This window comes from Herpailurus yagouaroundi, unplaced genomic scaffold, assembly GCF_014898765.1.
Source record: "Herpailurus yagouaroundi ecotype Mexico unplaced genomic scaffold, PumYag 29, whole genome shotgun sequence".
Taxonomy (NCBI): domain Eukaryota; kingdom Metazoa; phylum Chordata; class Mammalia; order Carnivora; family Felidae; genus Herpailurus; species Herpailurus yagouaroundi.
The window spans coordinates 102,925,456-102,950,595 of record NW_024412377.1 but is presented as its reverse complement, the minus strand read 5'-3'; the positions used below and the strand labels follow the sequence as shown (position 1 = coordinate 102,950,595).

The window sequence follows — 25,140 nt, the reverse complement described above, 5'->3', positions numbered from 1 at the left end:
TCTTCTGTAGTCCCTGCTCTGCTCAGTTTCTCTCAAAACTAGAGGGTTTGTACCCTAGCCCCCACCCCAAGAAAATACAACTTTTCCAGATAAGTGAATAGTCTGACCCTTAGGTGACCACCGACATTGAAGGCCCCTTGAGGCAGCCTCTATGTAGGAATTTACTTGGTCCCTGGGCAGGAAGATACAACTCTCTGTTGTACTCAAAAGCATTCCTTGACTATGAAAAATGCATGTCTCAAGATGGGGAATATGAGCCCTCCTTCACATCAGAGAGTTCTTTGCCCACTTGGAATCCCTCTCCTGCTGAGAGGATGGCACAGACACAGTCTACTCTCATTGTTCAAGAATCCCACAATTCCCTTTGTTTTCTAGAAAGCTTAAATAGATCAACAGATCTACCATGGCTAGTCTTCTCTGGATCCTGGAATTCCTATAGACAGAAACCGTATAGATATGACCATCACAACTACCCTGGATTAGGACTAAATATCAACAGAACTGTGCACAAAGCTTGCCTGGACCAACTCCATTATGTTGAATAGATCCTATTTTTCACTATTCCTACCTAAAACTCTTTTAACCCTTATATCCACCCAATGTATCTGTGACGGGATCAAGAGGAAGACATGGTGATTCTAGCCACCAGATTAAGGAATTAGTTTAAGGTTCACCCAGCACCTGGCCTTCTCCCATGTCTGACAGCAAAGCCCCATGACTTGATGGCTAGGACCTGCTTCCACATCCAGAGAGTCCCCAGAAAAGGCAGCTTTTTAAGGAATCCATAGGTCTCATATTGTCTGAAACATTGAATGGCCTATGCTTTAAGCACTAGACAATACATGAGTTGACTTCAGCACTCATCAGAGAAACCACTGGGTAAAGAGTGTATCCTTAAGGTTGTTAAATAGAATTCAGAATTTTAACAACTTAGCTCTGCTTCAATAATGACTGTTAACTATGAAAGGACAAATTTTCTCTGTACCTAAACTTAAGGAAAAAGTATTCAGTGTTGGCTCCTAGCATAGTGCGGTACACATTGAGGGAAACCAATTAAGGTTTTTTATTTGGTTTCATTAATATTTCATTAAGTGGGAGGAATCACCAGTTTAACTTTTGCACAGAGGACTTCTTCCTCTGTTTTGTCAAGGTTGTAAGTTTGTTTTAGGACTTGAGCTATTTCAAGGAAGAGAGGCTCAAGTTTAGCCTTGGGTAAAAGGAAAAGGCAGGTCAGCCTGTCACCATTTTTATCCACTGGGTTTCCACCTATATTATTATTACATGACCCCTTGGGATCTAGGGGTTAAACTCCCTCTTCTTTAGTCTTCTCTGCAATAAAGCTTACAAACCAACTCACCTCCAAACGTGATACTTAATCTCCAGTGACAGAAAGACTTGTTTCCGTGCCAACATTATTTATGTTGTTTGGCATGCCCAAATTAAATAAATAGCCCTGATAGCTGCAAAATGCCAGGAAGAAAATAAAATTTACGGATTTTCACTCTTCCCAAGATAAATCCACGAGTAGCTTAGCCAGATTGCTGGCAACTTCTTGTAAGCAATTTCATGGTAATTTTACTATAGAAAAGAAAAAGAAGAAATAGAAGGTAAAGTCCTAGGAACTTCTCCTTTATCTCAGTCGTCCATCTCTTCTCACACTTGGAGTGACAGGAACAGAGAACAAGGATGGAAATGATATGATTGATACATATACAAAATCTCACTAGCGGTTAAGACTTTCAGGGGAAATTTAGACCACAGCCTCAGCTTCCCAGTGCTCACTACCCTTTGGAGTAGTTCTGTTTTTAAAAATAATGATAAAAAAATGCAACACTTGGAAGCTTTGAATTGGAAACATTATGAGAAATGAACAGCATTTCTCTCCATCAAAGGTGATGCTTTATAGGAGAGCTCATTTCCCAGAGGACTGACAGTTCCAAGCTTGTGACTGTCACAGAGAAGACGAGGAGGTAGAGGACTTGAAAGGGGTCCCTGCTTGAGACGATGAAGCCAGCTGTGAGACATGCTCTAAGATTACAGGGACCCGCCAAAGCTATGTGTGCCTAAATCACCTCAAGTCTTTTCCTATTCCTATCCTTCTGACACCTGTCTCCAGACTAATCCTTGTAATCTAAACAGCTGCCTTGGTCACATCATGCTTCGTCTTTAGTAACTCCCCAAGGCCTCCAAAAATGTCAGTTACACCCTAGGCTGGCCTTTATATTGTGCAAGAATCTGACTGCCTCTGACATTTAATCTCCCTCTCTCTTCTGCAGGAATCTGCCACTCCTGTCAAGAGTCTCTGCCTCACTTCCTATTTGCCTGCCTCTGTACCTTTACCTGTGATGGTCTCTATTCTCTGCATGTGGAATAGCCTCCTCTTCCTACCCCGCTCCTCAACACTCAACTCCAAAGCCTGATACAGAGAGTGGGATTCAGAATTAGGTAGATCTGGGTCAAATTTTAGCCCCACTACCTGCTTGCTGTGTGTCATTGGGCAAGTGCCTTATCTTCTAGGAACCTCTGTTTCCTCAACTATAAAATGAGAATGTTCACATCAGGTTCATGATATATGCTCAGTAAAGCTTAATTCCTTTTTTCTGCATATCTACCCAACCTCACACACATTCCCAAGGTCCTAATTCCTATCAAATGGGCCACAAAATATGGTTTACATAAGACAATAAGACTTAGGTGCAGTAAAGTTATCAGCAAGGAATGGGCCAGGTCAGGAATGTAAAAATCACAAGACCTTCTCAGGACAAAACTCAGAGGCCAAGGCACATGGGTTCATTTCTGGCAACGACACACTGAAATTTCAGTTTCAAGGGAATGAACCCAATACAAGTACTTGGAAAAGAGCCAACCAGTCCACAGTTGGGAAATCACAGTATTGTCAGAACTCCCTGTTAGATAGTTGAAAAAATTCCTGAATAACACATTTTTCTAATTCCTTAAAAATTGACAAAAGAGGCCAGTTGAAAGATTCAGTTCCATGATACTTGAATCTTAAAAAGAAAAAAAAAGCAGAGACATTAGATGTGCTTATGATTCCTCAGCCCCTTTGAAAGCAATCGACCCATTAACAGACCCTAAATTGGCAGTCAGTGTCATGTGAGGGAACCCCTCTTTGTGCACATCTGATTGGTGCAGGGATGGGCACCTGACCGAGGGGCAGCCAATCCCATAGTCTGGAGGCTAACTATGACTTACGTTCCAGTGCAAAAATATGAGCCAAGCCGATCAGATTCCCTGTCTTTCAAGAATTGGAACTAGGAAACACAGAAGGAATGCGCCTGTAGCAACAAGAGCAGAACCCGTGAGGATGCCTTGAGGGAGAGTCAGGGACATGGTAAGCAAAAGCCATGAGAAAGCCAGAGTTAAAAAAGCTCAGAAACATAAACAGGATCAGCCAATTTCGTAGAGTGAGAAGAACTGAACAGAAGCACAAGCAGAAGCGAGAAGCCATAAGAAAGGGATAGAGAGAGCAGTGGGTCACTGGAGTTGACCAGTTCCTCACGCTGTCTCAGTCTTTGGAGCTGTCTCAGTTCCTACAGTAAAACCCCCGTCTCAAGCTAGCTTACATGAGTATTCCTTATAAACAAAAGAACCAGCTTACACAGTAGGAAAGCAGTGAGATATTTTACTACTTGAAGAATATAAATGCACCTATTCTGAATACACACAGTATTCCACAAGTCACAAAACCAATAGGACCATGAGGATTATTTGTTTTCAATAAGACACAATAAGTGCAGGGTTAGACTACCTTACGGTACAGATTAATGTTTTCTCAGAGCACTGGCAGCAGGGAGTCTCTTATCGCTTCACTTCTGAAGGAAACCACCACAGTCTGACACTTTGAAAATGTTCCCACCTGCTCTGAGGACTGGGACCATCCCTGGTGGGAACGCCAGGGTGACTTGGAAGAGAGAGCCATCTTTGGCAATGAGAAAGCATGCCCCCTGTGCCCTGTGATTAGTGACCCTGAGCAAGTCACTTCAACTCTCTGAGTGTCAGTTTCTTCCCTTGTGACATCTGATCGCTAAAGTGACTTCTGGAATTAATAACATATTAATCTTCTAGGTAGAATTCTTCCTCCAGTTAGATAAGAAAAAGAGACAGCCTAGAAAGAAAAGAAAGACTCTGTCTAGGTGGCACACACGACCCCTCTGGGTCTCGCCCATAAAACAAGGGAAGTGGTTTGTGCCTTATCAAAAGGACATTTTCATTCCAAGTGCCCAGATTCTAAGATCTCCAAACATCCCAAATCTATGACTCCAATGACTCCTTACATTTCTATTTAAAATTCCTTACCTTGTTTTTCTTTCTTATCCCTGATGATCCGGAAAGCAGTCTGTGACACAATTCTTAGGAAAACTTACTATTTCAGGTTGTCCAGCTACAGGCTAAGTATAAAAATGTTGGGGGGAAATCTGGTGTTTTTCAGTCCAAAGCTAGTTGGAACAGACACATGAACTAATTTAGGTTCCTAGTGGCACAAATTCTCCCGGTTGCTGATGGAGAACTGTGAAGTCGAAATAGGAAGACAGACCATATTCAAAAGGCAAGATGTATCTCCTTCCCAGAAAACCATAAATCCATAAATAGCAAATGAAAGCATGGAGCCCAAAGCATTCCACATGGCCTTTTAAATTTTCTTCTTTAAAAGATTAAATTGGTGGAAATTAAGAATTTGGGGGTCTGCAGATCAAGGAGGTACAGGTCAACAGAATAAGGTCAGGAAAAAATATAGGTAATTATAAAAGAAATTAAATGCCCTGCAGTTTTAGTAAAACCTGAAAGGCCCAAATGACTCCAAGATACTGAAGGTCATTGACTTTCACTGCTCCTCCAACACAGCAAATGCTCTAGTAAAATGATGCATAACACTACAGTAAAATTTTTAGTGGCCCAGAGATGCAGTTGACCTAAAATATTCAGATACAAAAGGTGTGAACTGATAATTTACATAATAAATACCTACAGGAAAGAAAGGTATGAAAAGGTGTTCAATCCCAGTAATAAATAAAATTTTAAATGAGATTTTTTTTTTTTAAGGCCATCAGATTGGCAACAAATAAATTGCATCCAGGCTGCTAAGGGGGTAAGCAAATAAGCCAATCTTGTATGCAGCAGGTAATGCAAAATTTTAAATCTGCATAGCCATTGACTTAGTGATAGCAATCCTAGGAATTAAGCCATCAGAAATTTTTCTATGGGCATTTATTTAACAATGTCCATTTGCTCTTAATAGCAAAAATCAGGAAATTACTTGCATCAAAAGTGGATTGGTTCAACAAATTTTGTACATCCAAATAATAGAGTGCTATATATAGCTCTTTTTAAAGCAATGAACTATATCTAAATGTACTGATGTGGGAAGATCTCTATGTGAAAAAACAAGTTTTGGAAGAGAATCCATAGTATGATCCAATTTCTTTAAAAGGTGCACAAGTGAGTACATGTGCATGGGCACACACAGATGCACACAGTGCTCTGAAAGGTCCCTTCCTGCTTCCACCCTCACATCTTGCCAGGTTCACCTCACATGCCTTTTTCTAGCATATATGGAGTCCCCAGCATCTCTACCACGTCCAGCATTCTCTTAGGAACACATGCTCTCTCAGCCCTGCCCCCGCCCCCTCAATGCCTGGCTCCTTCCTAACCTTAATCCTCTGTTAATGCAGGAATCTGGGAGATTAGATACCAAAGTGTAACATGGTTATCTGTGAGGCTGAGATGACAGAGTATTTTTTTTTTTAGTTTATTTATTTTGAGAGAGAAAGAGAAAGTATGAGTGGGGGAGGGGAAGATAGGGAGAGAGAAAGAGAGAATCCCAGGCAGGCTTCCCGCTGTCAGCACAGAACCCAATGTGGGGCTCCAACTCACAAACTATGAGTTTATGACCTGAGCCTAAGTTGGATGCTTAACCAACTGAGCCACCCGGGCAGCCCATGATGACAGAGTATTTTTCCCTTTCTGTATCATACCTTCCGGTACTATTTGAATTTCCAATAATGATAATTTTTTATGATTCATAATCAAGAAGAAGCCACTGTAAATATAAAGAATGAAACTGAAAAATCAAATGATCAGATTTTACCTCTTCCTTACTACTATTGCTACATTCAGTCTCCCAATTCCTCCAGTTCCAGTCAGATATCACCTATCTGTGGACTAAAAATCTCCAAATAAAGCTTCCCAGGAAAATCTAGGATAGAGGGAGTGAGACAGAGAGGAAAAGGAAGAGATGATTTACCAATGATATTTAAAGAGATGGTGCAACTTGCACATTTCAAGTTAGGAGACTAGGGTATTTTCAGTCCTATGGCATGAGAGCTGAAGCTTTGGTTCATTGTTCAACTGCTCAGAGAACCTAAACAGAGAAATAACTTCAACAGCTGCCTCAATGTATTCTTTTAATTACATTATGTAATTATATTATCAAGGCCCTCCCACCCCAACCAAGCCAAAAATTTTGTTTCAAAGAATAGCCTTTTTTTTAATTGTAAAATGAAACAAAGCCCCATCACTTAGTTAATATCATACAGATTGGGGGCACCTGGGTGGCTCAGTCGGTTGAGCGTCCGACTTCAGCTCAGGTCACAATCTCACGGTCCGTGAGTTCGAGCCCCACGTCGGGCTCTGGGCTGATGGCCCAGAGCCTGGAGCCTGCTTCCAATTCTGTGTCTCCCTCTCTGCTCCTCCCCCGTTCATGCTCTGTCTCTCTCTGTCTCAAAAATAAATAAACGTTAAAAAAAAAATTAAAAAAAAAATATCATACAGATTGAAGAAGTAATGATATATTTGAAAAACCCTAAGTATCAGAGCATCTGGATATAATCTGACTTCTATGGTAAAATGGGATGCTCATGTTAGTGTCTCCCACTTCAAACATAGGAGGTTCATCTTTAATTTCTTCCTCTCCAGCATGTGTTGATCTCCCCACCCTCCATCCAGTGAATCTCCAGGCTCTGTTGATTCTTGTCCCTAGGTGCCTCGCAAACCCATTCACTGGCACTGCTCCACCTTAGGTCAACACTCTCCACCACCTGAACCACAGCCTCCTATCTTGTCTTCTTAGTCTGAGCAGTCTATTCACACTATAGCTGGGCTAATATTTTTCAGTCCAAAATGTGACCTCGTCTTTTCTCTGCTTTAATCCCTTTGGTGCTTCCCCAGTGCTCACAAGACAAAGTCCAAACTCTGAGTCAAAGTGAGGCTTAAGGCAACTTTCCTACTAGGACCACCTTGATTAAAGCAGTGATTCTCAATCCTAAGGTTTACCCCCCAAAAATTTAATTCTGATGCATTTTGAAAATTCATCCCAGAAGATTGTGCCCTACATGTCCAGATGCCTATACTTAGAGAAGCACTGATGAGACATAAGGAATAAGGAAAGTCAGAGGTACAGGTGTGGGTGCTAGCTGGAATTTTACATTAACCAAAGGTGGCTTTCTAGTCCAGTTAAATCACTGTTCTCGGGATCTGCACCAAAAAAGACTCATTTCGGGGCACCTGGGTGGCGCAGTTGGTTAAGCGTCCGACTTCAGCCAGGTCACGATCTCGCGGTCTGTGAGTTCGAGCCCGGCGTCGGGCTCTGGGCTGATAGCTCAGAGCCTGGAGCCTGTTTCCGATTCTGTGTCTCCCTCTCTCTCTGCCTCTCCCCCGTTCATGCTCTGTCTCTCTCTGTCCCAAAAATAAATAAACGTTGGAAAAAAAAAAATTAAAAAAAAAAAAAAAAAAAGACTCATTTCATCTCATCCTCTGGCCCAGGAGGAAGGTTCTAGTCACATGCTCCACCGAGGGGCTCTTTTAAAAAGCAATGCAGGGGCACCTGGGTGGCTCAGTCATTTGAGCATCTGACTTTGTCTCAAGTCATGTTTGCAAGGCTGGTGAATTCGAGCCCTGCTTTTGGCTCTGTGCTGACAGCTCAGAGCCTGGAACCTGTGTCTTCCTCTCTCTCTGCCACTTTCCTGCTTGTGCTCTCTCTCTCTCTCTCAAAAATAAATAAACATTAAAAATTTTTTAAAACAATGCAAATATTGAATCTTTCCTATTGGAGGTTTATAAAAAGTGAATATTAAGCAGCAGTGTGGCAATTTTAATTTGGAAATTAATCCGTTTTCAAAATCCAAGAGCAAGATTCCACAAAGGCAGGACCAAATCATATAAATACTGAGTCTCCATCACTTCTCCCAGCCCTTGTTCAAACACATAACACATGGTGGGTCAGGGGCAGGAGGAGCAGGAAGTACACTGCATAGATTCCCTTTATCCCAGAGTTTCTCATTGAGCTTATTATCTCTCTGCCTTCATGTAGGACTGAAAAATGATTCCAGACAACATGCATCTATTGAATGTATGAAAAAGAACCCGAGGAGAGAGTGTCTCTTAGGTAACTATGCATTCTAATTTCTAGGTCTTATTACAAGGGCACTTTGTATCTATACTAATTATCTCCTTTTGTCATTATTATTCTTCTTCAAACTAGATGGACGTAAGCTTGAATACCATCCTGTAGAGCTACTAGTTTTATGATTCTGGTCAATTTACCTACCCTCCCCTTGTCTGTTCTCTGGTTATTCTTTTTATTTAAAATAAGTAGGTAGGACCTGGGAAAAACAAGTCAGGTGCCCAGTGAAAGTTATTGCCTTTCATTTCCCCTCTCCCCACTTCCCAACATGTACCATAGCATCAGCTCCGGAGAGTATTTGTGCAGTTGATAATCTCCTTTTGGTCTAGAATTAGCATGCATTTTCTTACAGTTACACACTCTGGGATAATGTCAGTTCAGAGGAAACCTTTGGTCCCTGCATGGTCCAGTGGAGTATCGTCTAAGAGAGCTACTTGTTAGCTGTCAAGGGCCTTTCAAAGTGGCATTTATTCCGTGGGAATTCACGGTGGTCCAAGACCTCATCTTCAGCCTTGCAGTCATGGAACCTGATTTGTCCTGTACTGCTGGAGGGTGTCTCCTGCCCAGGAACTCTGTGTTAACTGTAGTCACAGAGATTGATACATACAAACCAGAATGCTGATTCTTTAGCTTACAGTGAAAACTATACCAGTGGTGGTGATGGTGGTGGTGATGCTAGTGGAGAAGGGCGGACAGTTTACTCGAGGTACAAAACAAGGGAAATTGGCTCCACAATGTCAGTTTTTAGCAGGCCCTGACAGCGTCCTCCCTCCTCTCACAACTAGAGCTTGCTGAGGTGGCCACCTCCCGCTTCTCGTGTTCTAGATTCCATTTTCTATGTTCTAGTCCATGCCTTTCTGTTCATGCATCTTTCTCCAACTAAAGCACAATAACATTCCAGTCCTGTCATTGAGTTCTCTGGGGGTGAAATCCTGGGTGCCCTGTACTCTCAAGTCACGCAGTTAGACTCTGTGGTCTACTCCTCACTACATCAGAATGCTTTTTCCTCTGGCCGATGTTTCCTTCTTTATGAGGGAAGATCAAACATTACAGTGGCCTGGACTTTCTTTTTTATTTATTATTTATTTTTATTTTTTTTTAATATGAAATTTATTGTCAAATTGGTTTCCATACAACACCCAGTGCTCCTCCCAACAGGTGCCCTCCTCAGTGCCCATCATCCATCCTTCCCTCCCTCCCACTCCCCATCAACCCTCAGTTTATTCTCAGGTTTCCCTCCCCCTTCACTCACCCCCTCCCCTCCTCACCGTCCAGGAAGATAGAGTGGCTTCTCTACTTGGTAACTTTGGGGGACAAATGGGTATACAAGGGCAGCCCCTTTTTTTCTCTTTGGCAGTAGACCTGCTCACAGAGAGTGGGATTTCTCCTGTGTGCCAAAGGTCATGCTTCCCATGTGAGAGGTCCAGCACTGCCTGAGTGGGAAAGTCTACCTCATTATGGGGTTCAGTATTAGGGAGCCCCTCCCAAAGATAAAAGCCTTGTTACCTGATGTAGGTTTCTTCGTGAAAAAGGTGACCCCCATCTATGTTTCTTATTTCTCAGTTGTTTCAGAAGTTGAGCAGGGGCTAAATAATGCTATTTATTAGGCCCTGTCAAGCATCCTGTGGCTGTTAGATGTTCACCACAGCCGCTGCCACTTCTTGCAGCACTACGCTGATCAACTCTCCTCATTCATGTGGGAGGTCGGGCTTCAGGTGCTAAGACTGGGACAGTCCCAGGCAGACCAGCATGATTGGTTACCCTACGGGGCCCACAGGAAGAATGTATTTCCCACTCTCTCTTGCAGTGGGTTGAAACCATGGAATGTGGGTGTTAGTGAGGCCCTGTTGTATTTTCCATTACCGTCTATGCCCTCTTTCCTTTTTATCTGAATGCCTGAAGGTAAAAGACACCAAGGTGGTGGGGCCATTCAATGGAAGAAGCCTAGGCCCTTGAATCATCACTTGGAGGAAAGCCTCACAATCCATATCAGATGTGATGAGAGTGATAAAGTCTTAATTGTGTTAAGTGGCTGAGATTTGGGGATTATTTGTTTCGGCAGTGAGCCTGTTCTGTAAAGAGCTCTCTATCTTCTGTTGGGGAGCTGAATGTTGATTTCAGAGGAAAGCCTGATTTGCTTGTGGCTGAGTCCTACAACACTGTATTATCCTTTTACGGGTGGCATTTTGGAAGAAGTTCAAAGGTCAGGTGATCTGTATATCTGTGGTGTGCATTCAGATCCAGTCCTTAAGTAGCTACAAAACCTTGGACCAATCACTTGGCTTTCTGAGCCTTATTCTTCCCATAATTTAAATTAAGGGGATAGATTTTATCAGTGGTTTATAAATATTTTTGGGTCACAATCCCTTGAAAATCTGATGAAGGCTGTGTTCCCTTTCTCCAGAAAAATACACATACATCAGATCTTTGTAAACTGTCAGGAGGTTCCTATATTCACCTGAGAGTTGTCTTTTTAATCTCCCTCTAAGGGATGCCTGGGTGGCTCAGTCGGTTGAGCATTCGACTTCAGCTCAGGTCATGATCCCACAGCTCATGAGTTCAGGCCCTGCATTGGGCTCTGTGCTGACAGCTCAGAGCCTGGAGCCTGCTTCTGCTTTTGTGTCTCCCTCTCTCTCTGCCCCTAACCCACTCGCATTCTGTCTCTGTCTCTCTCAAAAATAAATAAACATTAAAAAAAAAATTTAACCTCCCTCTGCATGTCCCCGCTCTGAGCTAGAATCTGTTGCTTTCAACACTTAATAAATTAAAAAATTTATGAAGGTCCTACTGTGTGCCAGTCACCATCCTGAGTTTTGGTGTTAAAATGGGGAACAGAATGGATGTGGTCTATCCTTCATGAAATTCACATTCTAATCTTATTATTAAGTCTTATTTTTTCATTCCTGGGAAGGCTCTGAGTAGTATCTGACCACAGCACATTTTTATGACAGAGAAGGCTCTGAGCCTTGGAATCAGGCAGATCTGGGAGGAATCTCAGCTCTGCCACTTACCAGCTGTGTGACCGTAGACAAGCCAACTAACTGCTCTGAGTCACAGTTGTCTTTTTTTTTAATTAAATTAAATTTAATTTAATTTAGTCCTCATATGAGTGAAGTCATATGATATTTGTCTTTCTCTAATTTCGCCCAGCATGATACCTTCTAGCAGCATCCATGTAGTTGCAAATGGCAAGATTTCATTCTTTTTGATCGCTGAGTAATAATCCAATGTATATATATACACCACATCTTCTTTATCCATTCATCCATCGATGGACATTTGGGCTCTTTCCATACTTTGGCTATTGTTGATAGTGCTGCTATACACATTGGGGTGCATATGCCTCTTCAAAACAGCACACCTGTTTCGCTTGGATAAATACCTAGTAGTCCAATTGCTAGGTCATAGGGTAGTTCTATTTTTAGTTTTTTGAGGAACCTCCATACTGTTTTTCAGAGTGGCTGCACCAGCTTGCATTCCCACCAACAATGCAAAAGAGATCCTCTCTCTTCACATCCTTGCCAACATCTGTTGTTGCCTGAGTTATTAATGTAAGCCATCCTGACAGGTGTGAGGTTGTATCTCCCTGTGTTTTGATTTGTATTTCCCTGATGATGAGTGATATTGAGCATTCTTCCATGTGTCGGTTGGCCATCTGGATGTCTTCTTTGGAGAAGTGTCTGTTCATGTCTTTTGCCCGTTTCTTCACCGGATTATTTGTTTTTTGGGTGTTGAGTTTGATAAGTTCTCTATAGATTTTGGATACTAAACCTGTATCTGATAAGTCGTTTGCAAATATCTTCTCCCATTCCATCAGTTGCCTTTTAGTTTGCTGATTGTTTCCTTTGCTGTGCAGAAGCTTTTATTTTGATGAGGTCCCAATAGTTCATTTTTGTTTTGGTTTCCCTTGCCTCCGGAGACGTGTTGAGTAAGAAGTTGCTGCGACCTATATCAAAGAAGTTTTGCCTGCTTTCTCCTCGAGGATTTTGATGGCTTCCTGTCTTGCATTTAGGTCTTTCATCCATTTTGAGTTTATTTTTGTGTATGGTGTAAGAAAGCTGTCCAGGTTCATTCTTCTGCATGTTGCTGTCCAGTTTTCCCAGCACCACTTGCTGAAGAGACTGTCTTTATTCCATCAGATATTCTTTCTGGCTTTGTCAAAGATTACTTGGCCATACATTTGTGGGTCCATTTCTGGATTCTCTATTCTGTTCCATTGATTTGAGTGCCTGTTTTTGTTCCAGTACCATACTGTCTTGATGATTACAGCTTTGTAATACAACTTGAAGTCCAGGATTGTGATGCCTCCTGCTTTGGTTTTCTTTTTCAAGATTGCTTTGGCTACACGGGGTCTTTTCTGGTTCCATACAAATTTTAAGATTGTTTAAGATTGTTTAAGATTTGTTCTAGCTCTGTGAAGAATGCTGGTGTTATTTTGATAGGGATTGCATTGAATATGTAGATTTCTTTGGCTAGTATTGACATTTTAACAATATTTGTTCTTCCTATCCAGGAGCATGGACTATTTTTTCATTTTTTGTGTCTTCAATTTCTTTCATAAGCTGTCTATAGTTTTTAGTGTATAGATTTTTTGCCTTTTTGGTTAGATTTATTCCTAGGTATTTTATGGTTTTTGGTGCAATTGTAAATAGGATCGATTCCTTGATTTCTTTCTGTTGCTTCATTATTGGTGTATAGGAATGCAACCGATTTTTGTGCATTGATTTTATATCCTCCACAGTTGTCTTAAATGTTAAATTGCTATATAGTTAAAGTACGTGATGTGTTATGGTGAGGATGAAATAAAATAGTGCATGTAAGGTATTAATAGAGAACTTGGTAGTGAACACTTAATATATGTCAGTAGGCACTTAATGATGTAATAAATGTAAAATGTAATAACCTATGTGCTACCTTTCTCCCCTAAACATAAGCTTCTGGCAGGGAGGGACCATGTCTATTCTTCTTGAGGTCATAGTAGAAGCTTAATAAAGGGCACCTGGATGGCTCAGTTGGTTAAGCATCCGACTTTTGATCTCAGCTCAGGTCATGATCTTATGGTTTCTGGGATTGCGCCCCACGTCAGGCTCTGTGCTGACAGCATGGAGCCTGCTTGGGATTCCCCCTCTCTCACTCTCTCTCTCTCTCTCTGTCTGTCTGTCTCTCTCTGCCCCTCCCCTGCGTGCACACATGCTTTCTCCCTCTCAAAATAAATAAACTTTAAAAAATGTTTAAAAAAAACAAAGCTCAATAAATGTGTGTCAATTCAACTGACTAGTTCTATGATACTCACATAAGCCCTTAATTAGTCTTTTGTCAGTAGCAACAATCATGGCTACTTTGTTTCAAAACTGTGGAATTATGTAGATAGTATAAACTATGTCTTGTAATAGCTTTATACTTAATTTTCTGTATTTTGAATCCACCTTCTCATAAAATAACAGTGATTCCTATCTGTGATTTTGATTAAATCTTCACAAATATGCAAATAATTTTATTGTTGAAAACTAAAGAAATTTAAACTCTGATTGCTTTAATACTTCTGTGTGAACACATAAAAGAAATCTCACTGATTATAAACCTGAATGGAAGGAGACATTGATACCGAAACTTAAGAGAAGGTTAAAATATTTTCCTTTTTATTTTTGGGTACAAATGTGTCAATGATCCTGGAATTCTCATTGTTTCAAATAAAGTGAGGTCATGGTGAAAAGATTTGGTTTGGGAGAGCTGAGTCATACTTTTTTATCCTATCCTATCAAACTGCTCCCCGATCTTTACCCCGTCAGAAAAATTGGCAATTGCACCTCTCAAACTGATGGAAAGCGAACATAAGCAACACTTTCTGTCTCAAAGCTGCCCCTTTTCTGTATCCTACTTCCTTGATGTTGACCTAGAATCTTTACTTACAGATTTTAACTGGAAAAGACGTTAATAGATTTAGACTGCTATTGGCAGATTGCCCAGTAAAATTAAGTTGATAATGTTAACAAGAATGTTAGTGCAAATTTTGCTAATGATGACTCACACTCATGATATTGTAGGAGTTCATAACCTGGGCTTTCGTAAAAAAAAAAAAAAAAAAAAAAAAAAATCCAATGACACTTATTCAAGATGGTGAGGCAGACTTTATTTGGTACCACTAGGTGTAGGGACCACTTTGATAGAATTTTGCAGTGGAGGAGAGAGATTGGATTCAACTTTGAATACCCCATGGGCAAGTGGGAATTTATAGCCAAGGAACTGAGTGGGAATCAGTGCTTGGAAAATTACTTAGAGGAAGCATCAGGGGTCGGGCATTTTGGCTAAACCAACCTAACAGAATCCTTACTGAAGACAGACCAGGGTGATGGGACATGGCCTGAAGGATGGAGAGGGATGATCAGATATCCAGGGTAGGAGGTTCTGGTTAAACTGACTCGGCAGGGTTCTTGCTAAGACAGGATTTTACAAGGAAATGCAAAGATAGGGTCTAGGAGAAGGTTCAGGAGCCTGACTCACATATGGTCAAGCAAAGAATCTTTGTCAGTTCCCTAATCTCTATGGGTTCTGGTGGGTCCCCGAATGAAGCATTCAAAACACAAGCTCTAATGGTCCATCCCCACATGAAATTTTCAGCCACCTGGGGAGAGACAATAAACAAGTAATTATAGAGTATAGTAAGTAGTAAAATGGCACAAACAGGAAGCTGTGAAGGAAAATAAGGAGGGGCCACTTTGGTAAAGCCTACAGGGGAGACATTTTGAGGAGGCTTTGAGTAGAGGAAAGAAAAGGTGCTGGTTAAGGGAACAAGCAGAGAGTGAGCTCCCAGGCAGAGGAGAGCAGTGCAAAGCACTGAGGCAGGATGAGCCTGGTGTGGTTTCTGAAGTTGGGGAAAGCCTGTGTGGCTGGAGTGCAGGGGGGTCGATGCTGAACACTGAAGTGGAGAGCGAGCCAGACCGGTGTTTTATTCGACATACAGTGGTAAACCAGTGACGAGTTTGTCAACCAGGTTGGGGTTAGACCTGGTTTGCCTCTTATTTGTTTACTTGTTTGTTTTCCCATACAAATAGATGTTTCTAAAATGTCAATCACAAAAGCACCAGGATCAGATGATTTAACAGGCAGATTCTATCATTCTTTTATTATTATTATTATTATTCATTATTATTACCCTTGGTTTTTTCTTAAGTTCTTATTCAAATTCCAGTTAGTTAACATACATGTAATATTAGTTTTAGGTGTACAGTATAGTGATTCAACACTTCCATACATCACCTGATGCTCATCATAAGTGCACCCCTTATTCTCCATCACCTATTTCACCCATCCCCATCCCCTCCCTGCTGGTAACCATCAGTCTGTTCTCTACAGTTAAGACCATCAGTTTGTTCTCTACAGTTAAGAGTCTGTTTCTTTGTTTGTCTCTCTCTCTCTCTTTTTCCCCCTTTGCTTGTTTGTTTTGTTTCTTAAATTGCACATATGAGTGAAATCATACAGTATCTGTCTTTCTCTGACGGACTTATTTCATAGCTTCTTAAAGTGATTGCTTTGCATTATACGAAGAGAACCAGTTGTAGTGGGGCCAGTACAAGAGTCAGGGAGACCAGTTAGGAGGCATTGCAGCAGTGAGTGAGAGGTGATGGGGCTTCTGTAGGCTGATGGCAGTGGGGCCCTGAAAATGCACAAATAAATATACCTCATAGTTAAATAAATGCTTTTTAAAAATAACAAGGATTGAGTGTCTTAATGTTGATGTTGCTCCCAAGTAATGCACTAACATTATGGAACAAATAATGTCCACTTTCCACATAAATGCATAGGATTGACTTGTAATTTTTATGTAACTTTTATTTTTATTGACTTCTCTTGCCTGGGTAGAAGGGAACACCTACACCAGCCATAACCATAGGAGCTGAGAGACAGTGACTGATTCTTCTGCCAAGCAAACTCCTGTTCTCTGTGATTAGCAAAGCCTGAGTCATGCAGGCAACAGTCCATTTATATACAGTTGTCTTAAAATAGGCTGGACGGTAGAAGGAGAGAAGGAGGAAATCATACTCCCAAGTTGCCCTTACTAATATCCTTTTTGGGGCATTGGGTGCGTGATCCGTTATCAAAGATGTATCAGCTCATCCTGGGAGGATGTAGAGACTGAAGATTCTGTGTGCATCTGTGTGTGTTTCGCTACTTTAATAACCCATACGTCACCATAGTTAACTATAAACAAAACAAGTTCACAGAAATTCCATTAGTGAAAAGGTTTCAAGAGAAATGGCTTCACTTGGTGACATAAATACCACCCCCCCCCACCACCACCACCATAGTAAACTTCATGTGCATCTAAATTGCTTGGCAGCAAATAAACAGGTTTGAAATAAATAATTTGGTCAAGTCCCTCTAGAGAAGCTACAGTCTGTAACGTAGTATGTGGGCTTGTTCTCTGGGTAATGACTTTATTACAGAAAATAGTGTTCTTTGTTTTGAGCCTCATTAGGGAAAGGAGACTCAGCACTCTGCTTCACCTCGGCCTTTAACCCCATTTCCTCTCTTGAGGCTGCAAGCTGTGGCTTGGGTGATTGACGTGTTGCAGGCAGGAAGGAGGGGGACTCCTGCTTGAGGCTACAATGAAAAACTGGGGTCAGCTGAGCTCTCGCTTTCCCACAGTGCAAAGCAGTCAGTTAATTTGTTTGCTTACTTACAAACGACATTTTATGAATGGGGATGAAAGGAAGATGCTTACTATAAGATAATTTATTTTACAAGATTTTAAACATATCAATCAAGCATTAATCCGGGATGTAGAAGATGCTTTCCACCACCCATATGATTCAGAAATTGGCGGTAATCGTTGAGGAAATGCTGGAAAAAAATTCAAACAATTCAGAAGCATAGAAAAAACTAAAATTCCCTTTCTCCCTTCCCACACCTCCTCCTCCACTCAAACCAACCACTGTTACATGTGGTCCAAATCCTTTCCCATTGCTTCTAAGAACACGCAGATTTATGTGTAATAGGTAACATAGAACTGACACATAGCATGTAGCATAGATTTAAAAAAAAATTTTTTTTAACGTTTATTTATTTTTGAGACAGAGAGAGACAAAGCATGAACGGGGGGAGTGCCAGAGAGAGGGGGAGGCACAGAATCCGAAGCAGGCTCCAGGCTCTGAGCTGTCAGCACAGAGCCCGACAGGGGGCTCTAAATCACGGACCGTGAGATCATGACCTGAGCCAAAGTCGGACACCTAACCGACCGAGCCACCCAGGCGCCCCTAGGATAGATTTTTAAAAATAGGGACTCTACTACATACATTGTTCTGCAAACTACTTTTTTACTCTCAAGACACTGTACTTTAAGAGCCACTTCATACCTTTTAATGAATGGATCACTATCTTGCCAGCATCCCATTAATAAACATTTGGAAATTTACTTTCAAATAAGAAGTTTTCTATGTAATGGTAGGATTCTTTCTATGTAAGGGGAGAATGTATGTACCTATGCTGTCGTATAATTTTTCTCTAAATGCTGAAACCAACTGTGGATATGAACTGAGAACCATTTGAATTTACGGAAAACAGGCCCTGAGACATTTAGGAACTCGTCCAAGGTTGAGGGGCACTGAGCCGTCCGCCTCCTTCTCAGCCTGGGGTCTTTCTTTTTGAGCCAGTGAAGCAACTGTCCCCTGGGGATTAGAAGGGCACCGAGAGGGGGAAGAAGCTTTCAGTGGAGAAAATAATACAAGGAAAGGAGGCAGGAAAGTGACACAACGGGCAAGGGAAGAAGGAAGGACAAAGGGAGTTGGTGACCTTGCCAGGGGCCCCGAAGAGAAGAGGGAGACCACAGGAGATCCTTGGAACCATTTATTCAAAGGATATTTTGTTGCCAAAATAAAATTTAAGGAAGAAACCAGAAAGCATTCACATAGGAAGGACATTGTGAAATTTGAATTAAGTCCTGGCAGATGACTCAAAGAACATTGCTGTGACTCAGATTGGAATAAAAGAGCATGATGCAAGCTTTTGGGGGGGGGGTGATTTTTTGTGTGGTTATTTTGGGGCTTAAGCATGATGAAGGTTAATAAAAAAATGAGGTATGTTGCCTCCTGGCAACATTGCAAAGGAGGTACCAACCCTGGCTGGGTCCCCACTTTCTCATCCTCAGCTTTCTCCCACTTTGGATGGCATCCTCCACCATCTAATGCCCAATTTCTGTAGTTGGGGGGGGGGGGGGAACATGCTTCAGGACTGCAATTTGAGAATGAGATACAGCAAGACAAATAACAGAGTTTCCAAAAGATGTTTTTATTCACATTCTACGAGTATTAAAAGAAAGTTAATTATTCACCTCAAACAATATTTCTCTTACTTTATACCAAGTGTTCTGGGAGATTGGAGAAAGTGAAATCCTCCCCAAGTCACATACTTCATCCTTTGTACTGCTGGCCATGGCCTTCATGTTCTCTGCTTCCTTGTCATCAAAACTTGCTTTGGAAACAGGTCAGGATAAGCTGGGAAAAGGCACTTCTGGATCATAGACACAACTGTTACAGTGAGTGGGCTATCTTCATTATGTCAGGGAACGAAACCTAGGCCAAAGAATCCATCTATTTGGGGTGCAATATGAGTTGGAGGAGTGAGTACTCTGGAAGAGAAGTTGGTCTTCACAAGCTCTGATGTTTGTCTACTTCTCTGCCTGCTCCTGAGGCCAGGCCAAATAAGCATCCAGGGATGTAGCCAATGTTTTTAGGATGGGAAGAGATTACACCGTCATTAGTCAAGTAAAATATTGGATAGATTCTTGAGTATGCAAACATATACAAATGGAGAGTTTTTCATTGTGGGTGAAGTGTGCTATTTTAAATACATTGGGCCCTCTTCATGTGACCAAGGCACAATGAGGACATAGGAGCTCTGGTGAGGGGCTCTTCAAGGCCTGAAAATAAGGACTGCCCCCAGGGAGTTTGTACAAGGATGTCAAAATGGAAGTTTCAGCCTAGTTGTTTGATGTTCCAGTGAATTTCATTCTGTGCTGCCTTTCCTAAGTGGAGGAGATGGGTTAGTCAGAGACTGCAGGAAACAGAAACTACTCTAGATATTTTAATCTGAATGAGGTTTATTTCAAGGAATTTGGTGGTTAGGAAATTTTAGAAGGGCTGGAGGAGTGGACTGTAGGCTAGGCCTGCAGAAGTGACTTTCAGAACAGATCCACTGAATGGGCACCCAGGGGAGCTGTTGCTCTGGCCACCATCCAGAGGTGAGGCGTCAAGAAGCTGATACTAGAACATGAACCATGATGTCAAGTGCAAACCGGCGAAGCTGTGATCCAGAGATCAGGAAACCTCTGCCATGACTGATGGAAATGCTTCTTCATGTCCGTGAAGATGATGGGTGGACACTGAAACACGGATGCAGAGGAGTACTATCTCCACCTCTGTGGCCTTGCTCACACTGAGAGACCTCTTGCCCACCTCCCTGCTCTGTTCTGCCTTCTAAGTCTTGTTCAAGTGCCATCAATTAGCAGAACCTAATTTGTATCCAGAGCCCTAACTACAGGAGAATCTGAAAATGATTATTTTCAATTTTGCAATATAGGAAGCTCACAAGAAAAGAAATCGGAAATGATGCTAGGGACCAATTCACCGTGTCTGCTATAGAAGGGAGGACTAGGTGGGGGGGTCATGTCAGGGGGGTGATTCCCACTTCCTTCAGGTGCAGGAAGATGAGCTTTAGGGACACTACTCAAAAAGCTAGAAATGTGTTCTTTGTGGCTTGCAGTTTCCAAGGGATGAGGGGGCGTGAATTCTGATCCCTGCCTGGGGAACCTAAAAATGAGAGGTGCTCTGACTGTAGGAACAAAGGTGATTTTGGTGCTGCATTGTGACTGGCCTGTTCTCCCAGAATTTGAGACTGAAAGGAAGAAAGTGAAAGGAAGCGTGAAGGTTTCTAATGGACATAATGGCCCCCAGTCAAGAGAAAGCTGGTGTGCAGTTGACTCATGTCTGTGCAAATGGGTTGTCTGGATCAGAGGAGGAGCTTCAGCAGGAAAAGGATGGAGTTCAGCTGTGAATTCTTAGGGACTGAGCAAAGAGCCATAAGCACAGAGTAGGAGGAGAGTGTAGCAACCACGTCAAGAAGGACTCCCAAGAACTGACAAACTTTAACCCGGGGAGAAGCAATCTCTTTTTACACTGTGCCAGGCCTGGGGAGTGTGCCGAAGGCTCAGGCCAGCTTCAGATAAGTACAAATGGTCACTTCCTTAACTCTCTTCACTCCCCATATTTATGAGTCAGAAATTAGGTGTAAGAAGGAAGGAGCAGGAGCTGCATGGGGATGAAAGCAAGTTCTGTGGACTAAATTGTGTCCCTCAGCTTCATTTCAAATGTTGAAGCCTAACTCCCACTGTAGCTGAATTTATGACAGAGCCTTTAAGAAAGTGCTTAGAGTTAAATGAAGTCATAAGGGTAGAGTCCTTATCCTACAGGATTAGTCCCCTTATAAGAAGAGACACCAGAGAGAACTCTCTATCCACCTGGTAAGGATACAACAAGAAAGCAATCATCTCCAACCCAGGAAGATAGTCCTCACCAGGAACTGAACTGGCCAGGACCTTGATCTTGGACTTCCTAGCCTTCACACTGTGACAAATAGATGTGTGTTGTTGAAACTACCCAGTCTACAGTATTTTGTTGTGATAGCCTGAACAGACTACACAGTGAGAAGCCATCCAAGCCCCTTTATCTATCTGATTGTGACCTGCAAGCTGGAGGAAGGGAAGACTCTCAACTTTAAAATGAGTTTGGAGGGGCACCTGGGTGGCGTAGTCAGTTAAGCGTCCGACTTCAGCCAGGTCATGATCTCGCGGTCCGTGAGTTCGAGCCCCACGTCAGGCTCTGGGCTGATGGCTCAGAGCCTGTAGCCTGTTTCCGATTCTGTGTCTCCCTCTCTCCCTGCCCCTCCCCCATTCATGCTCTGTCTCTCTCTGTCCCAAAAATAAATAAACGTTGGGAAAAAAAAATTTTTAAATAAAATGAGTTTGGAGTTTCAGTGATCACATAAAGCTGGATATTTTGCTTACTAAACTGAGACCATAACCTATTGCATGTTCTCAGAGAGTGAGCAGAAACATCATGGGATTGTTCTAGATATTTTTCCAGAGACTAGGGAAGAACTAGTGCAAAGAGTGAATTAAAAGAGACAGGACACAAGAGAAACCTGCTTAATGAGGACATCCCAAGAATTGTTCTTGTTTAACATCTTGATTACAATTTAGCCTCAGAAATCAATTTATCATGTTTCATAGTCAAGATAACCCACATATCCTTAAGGAGATGGGATGACTACAGGCCTCTTAGAAATGACTATACCTGGCTGAGTGTGCCAGTCAAAATTGAATCGGCTCACCGTGGAAACAAAGAAAAGAGAGTGGGAGAGCAGGCTGAGGTTATTGACACCTCTCCAAGTCCAGCACAAGGGAGGGGTCTTGGCCCAACAACCTGAAATGTTTCCATTTCCATGGCAAACTGTCCCTCTGGTGGGTGAGAGGGCATCCATCTTTCTAAGTAGAGAGATGCTCCTTAAGATTGATTAATTACCATTGTTGTGATTCCATCATCACCTTTGGGTAAATTGGCTCACCATGTAACAAGTTGAGAGAGAAAGAGAATGAGAGAGGTGCTGAGGAGGGGGTTGGGGGAAGGAGGGAGAGAGATGGTACAGTGGGGGAAACCTAAGATTATTTCAGCTTCACGGTTGCATTTCTCACACCGGCAGTTTTGATTTTACCTGGGCTTCCCGTGGCTGGGGGTGAGAGTAGGATGCACCCATTTGCTAACACAAGTTTTTGAGTCTTTGGGATAATGTGACAATGCATGGTAAATTCACGGGTTGACACTGTGGTTTGTGTATACCAGTCCCAGTGAGCTTGGTTAATGTGAGCCTGCCCCTGCAGGAGGAGTCCATTCTCAGTATCCCAAATATCAATCAGTCAAGCAGTGGATTCGTAACATTTTAGTTTTAAGACTGTTACTCATGCACTAGTAAATTATCAAGGTAAATACCTTGTGAGGAGTCTCTTGGCAACTAGCTTGCTGTACTTCTGGAGATAGGCATTATTAAAATGCTTTTCTGTTTTCAAATGTACCAATGACCTATATAAACAGAGGGAGAATTCACACTTGTAAGCCCTCAAGGAATCCATGAAGATCATAGCATTTAAGTTGGGGTTCTTTAATGAATCACAACCTAGTTTCCTCTATTGTTCATGACTGTTTCATGGTTGCCGAAAATGTTTGCTAAGCAAAGAATCTCACAACTTCTTACTTTAACATACTAATGTATTTGGTATGTGATAGGTAAATTGCCTCAGGTGTTCAGTGCAGAGACCAGTTATCATCGATGTGGCAATCACAATTGTGTAAATAGTCTGACAAGGAAGTGTAATTTCTTTCCAGGTACCAAAAGCCAAATCAAGGAGAGTATATCCATTAGCCTCCTTTTGGCTGGTTTCTTCAGCCACTCTGGCCCTCTTCCCAAGCAGGATAATTCTCATTACTAAAATAGCACGGCTCTAAAGCTGGCCACATGATGTTTAGATGGGATGAGGATTTGTGGCAAGCATTCCTTTTACCAATGTGAAACCAGAATAGGTTAGTACCCTCTTTTTAGGAAGAAACCTAATCTGTTGGGTAAGGGAAGACCCAGATTTTGATGAGAAAAGTTGACTCTGATGAAAGCAAAATATGTGGTCTTTTTCACCACTTGTCTTTAAATCTTTTAATTGACTAAACAAAATGAAACCATTCTTGCTCGCTTAGGAGTCAGCATTTCAAATATGTCAGTTTATTTAATGTTAGATTTTGAAGATGCTGACTAACATTATCAAGATCTTGTATATCCCCTAAAGGAAATTAACATACACTTTCAAGTCTAATTGTAATTTAGATTGCTCAGTTTCCAAACAAGGGACAGTGTAATGTGTTTGGATTCGCTGTCCTATGTGATCCTAGAATTTTACCGGAAATGAATGAATGCATAGCAAAGCAGTGTGGGTTTATAGGTTGAAAAGTCAATAAAGCTAAAGATAAAAACTTAGCAAAATTGAGGTAAAGAACAATTCACTAATTTACATACCATAAAATTTACCCGTTGTGAGTGTTCAATTATTTTTAACCAATTGGCAGTTGTGCCGCCATCATCAGTCCCAGTTTTAGAACTTTTCTATGGCTCCAGAAAGTTATCTTATGCCCATTTGCAGTAAATCTCCACTCTAGCCTCAGGCTCAGGAACTAATCTAATTTCTGTCTCTATAGATTTCATATAAATGGAATACAATATGTTCTCTTTTGTACATTTGGCTTCTTTCAATTGGCATCATTTGACTATTATGAATAACACTGTGATGAATATTCTGTATAAGTCTCTGTAGATGTTTGATTTTTATTTGGGGGATAAATACTTCAGAGTGGGATTTCTGAATTGTATGGTAAGGTTATGTTTAACTTTTTAAGAAACTGCCACTGTTTTCCAAAGTGGCTCTACCATTTTCCATGCCCATCAGCAATGTATGAAAGTTCCTATTTCCCCATGTCCCCTCCAACACTTGTTACTGTCTATCTTGATTTTAGCTATTCTGATAAGTATGAAAAGATAAGTCATTCTTGTTTTAATTTGCATTTCCTTGATGAGTAATGGCGTGTACACTTTTGCATATGCTTATTAAATATTGCTATATCTTCTTTGGTAAAATATCTATTTAAATCTTTTGCTTATTTTTTATTGGGTTATTTGTCTTATTGAGTTGTGAGAATTCTTCATATATTCTGGATACAAGTCTTTCATTAGTCATATGACTTGCAAATATTTTTTCTCCCAGTCTGTGACCTGTTTCTTGTTTTCTTAGTTTCCTTTTGGAGCACAAAAGTTTTTAATATTGATGAAGTCCAATGTATCAATATTTTTATTTTATGGACCGTCTTTTGGTGTTACTGGCTTTTTCTTTTTCTTCCCTTTTTCTTTTTGGTTCTATGATAAACTGGTTCGTGAGAACATATATTCTCCCCTGTCCCCTTTGCTATATCCCTAAAATTGCACAGAAATATTCTTTTACTTAAAACATTTATTCATTTATTTATTCAGAGAGAGAGAGCACAAGCACATGTAGAGGGAGGGGCAGAGAAAGGAGATAAAGAGAATCCCAAACAGGCTCCACACTGTCAGTACAGAGCCTGACGTGGGGCTCAAATCCACAAATTGTGAGATCATGACCTGAGCTGAAATCAACAGTTGGATGTTAACCAACTAAGCCACTCAGGGGCCCCATGCACAGCAATATTCTACTGAAGGAAAACTACAGTACAGAAGAGTTTCCATACTGGCATATCTCTAAAAGACTGTCTCAAGAATGAGGACAAATGAGCTTGCATGAGATGAAGTGGGAGCAAAACTTAGAACACAACACGGAAGTTACTGTTACAGAAATGGTGTGGTAAACCTAACATTAAATTAATAGTCACAAGAGGATGGAGGAAAAGGGGTAAGAAGTGGCCAAAAAGTTAATATTGTTGATTCTTTCTGGGGATTCTAAAAGAAAAAGAGGCCTTTGGGGAGACTTTAACTCTTGATGGGCCATGCGAGGGGCTGGTGATGTCGTCTTCTCTGTTATTCCCCTACCTCTCTTCTGGTGACACAGATTGAGTGACTTAGTAGAGTGTCAAAGAGTGGGAAGAACAGAGCACTCAGTC

General features: G+C 41.5%; 1 protein-coding gene across 6 annotated transcripts in view; it reads left to right on the top strand.

The window, feature by feature from the left end:
• Positions 1-25,140, top strand: part of PTCD2 (pentatricopeptide repeat domain 2) — a 116,500-nt gene that overhangs the window by 51,358 nt on the left and 40,002 nt on the right. For 2 of the 6 annotated variants that reach the window (XR_005783388.1, XR_005783379.1), the window contains 2 exons: positions 5,062-5,107; positions 8,327-8,401. The exons of 2 other annotated variants lie outside the window; for them this stretch is intronic. Coding sequence is in view for 2 of the 4 variants with exons in the window: in XM_040451163.1 (XP_040307097.1) it covers positions 2,277-2,420 (144 nt within the window). In the remaining 2 variants the exon portion in view is untranslated. Of the gene's footprint in view, positions 1-2,276; positions 4,987-5,061; positions 5,108-8,326; positions 9,318-25,140 lie in introns of those variants that run through there. 2 more of the 6 variants (XM_040451202.1, XM_040451163.1) reach the window with 2 other exon arrangements.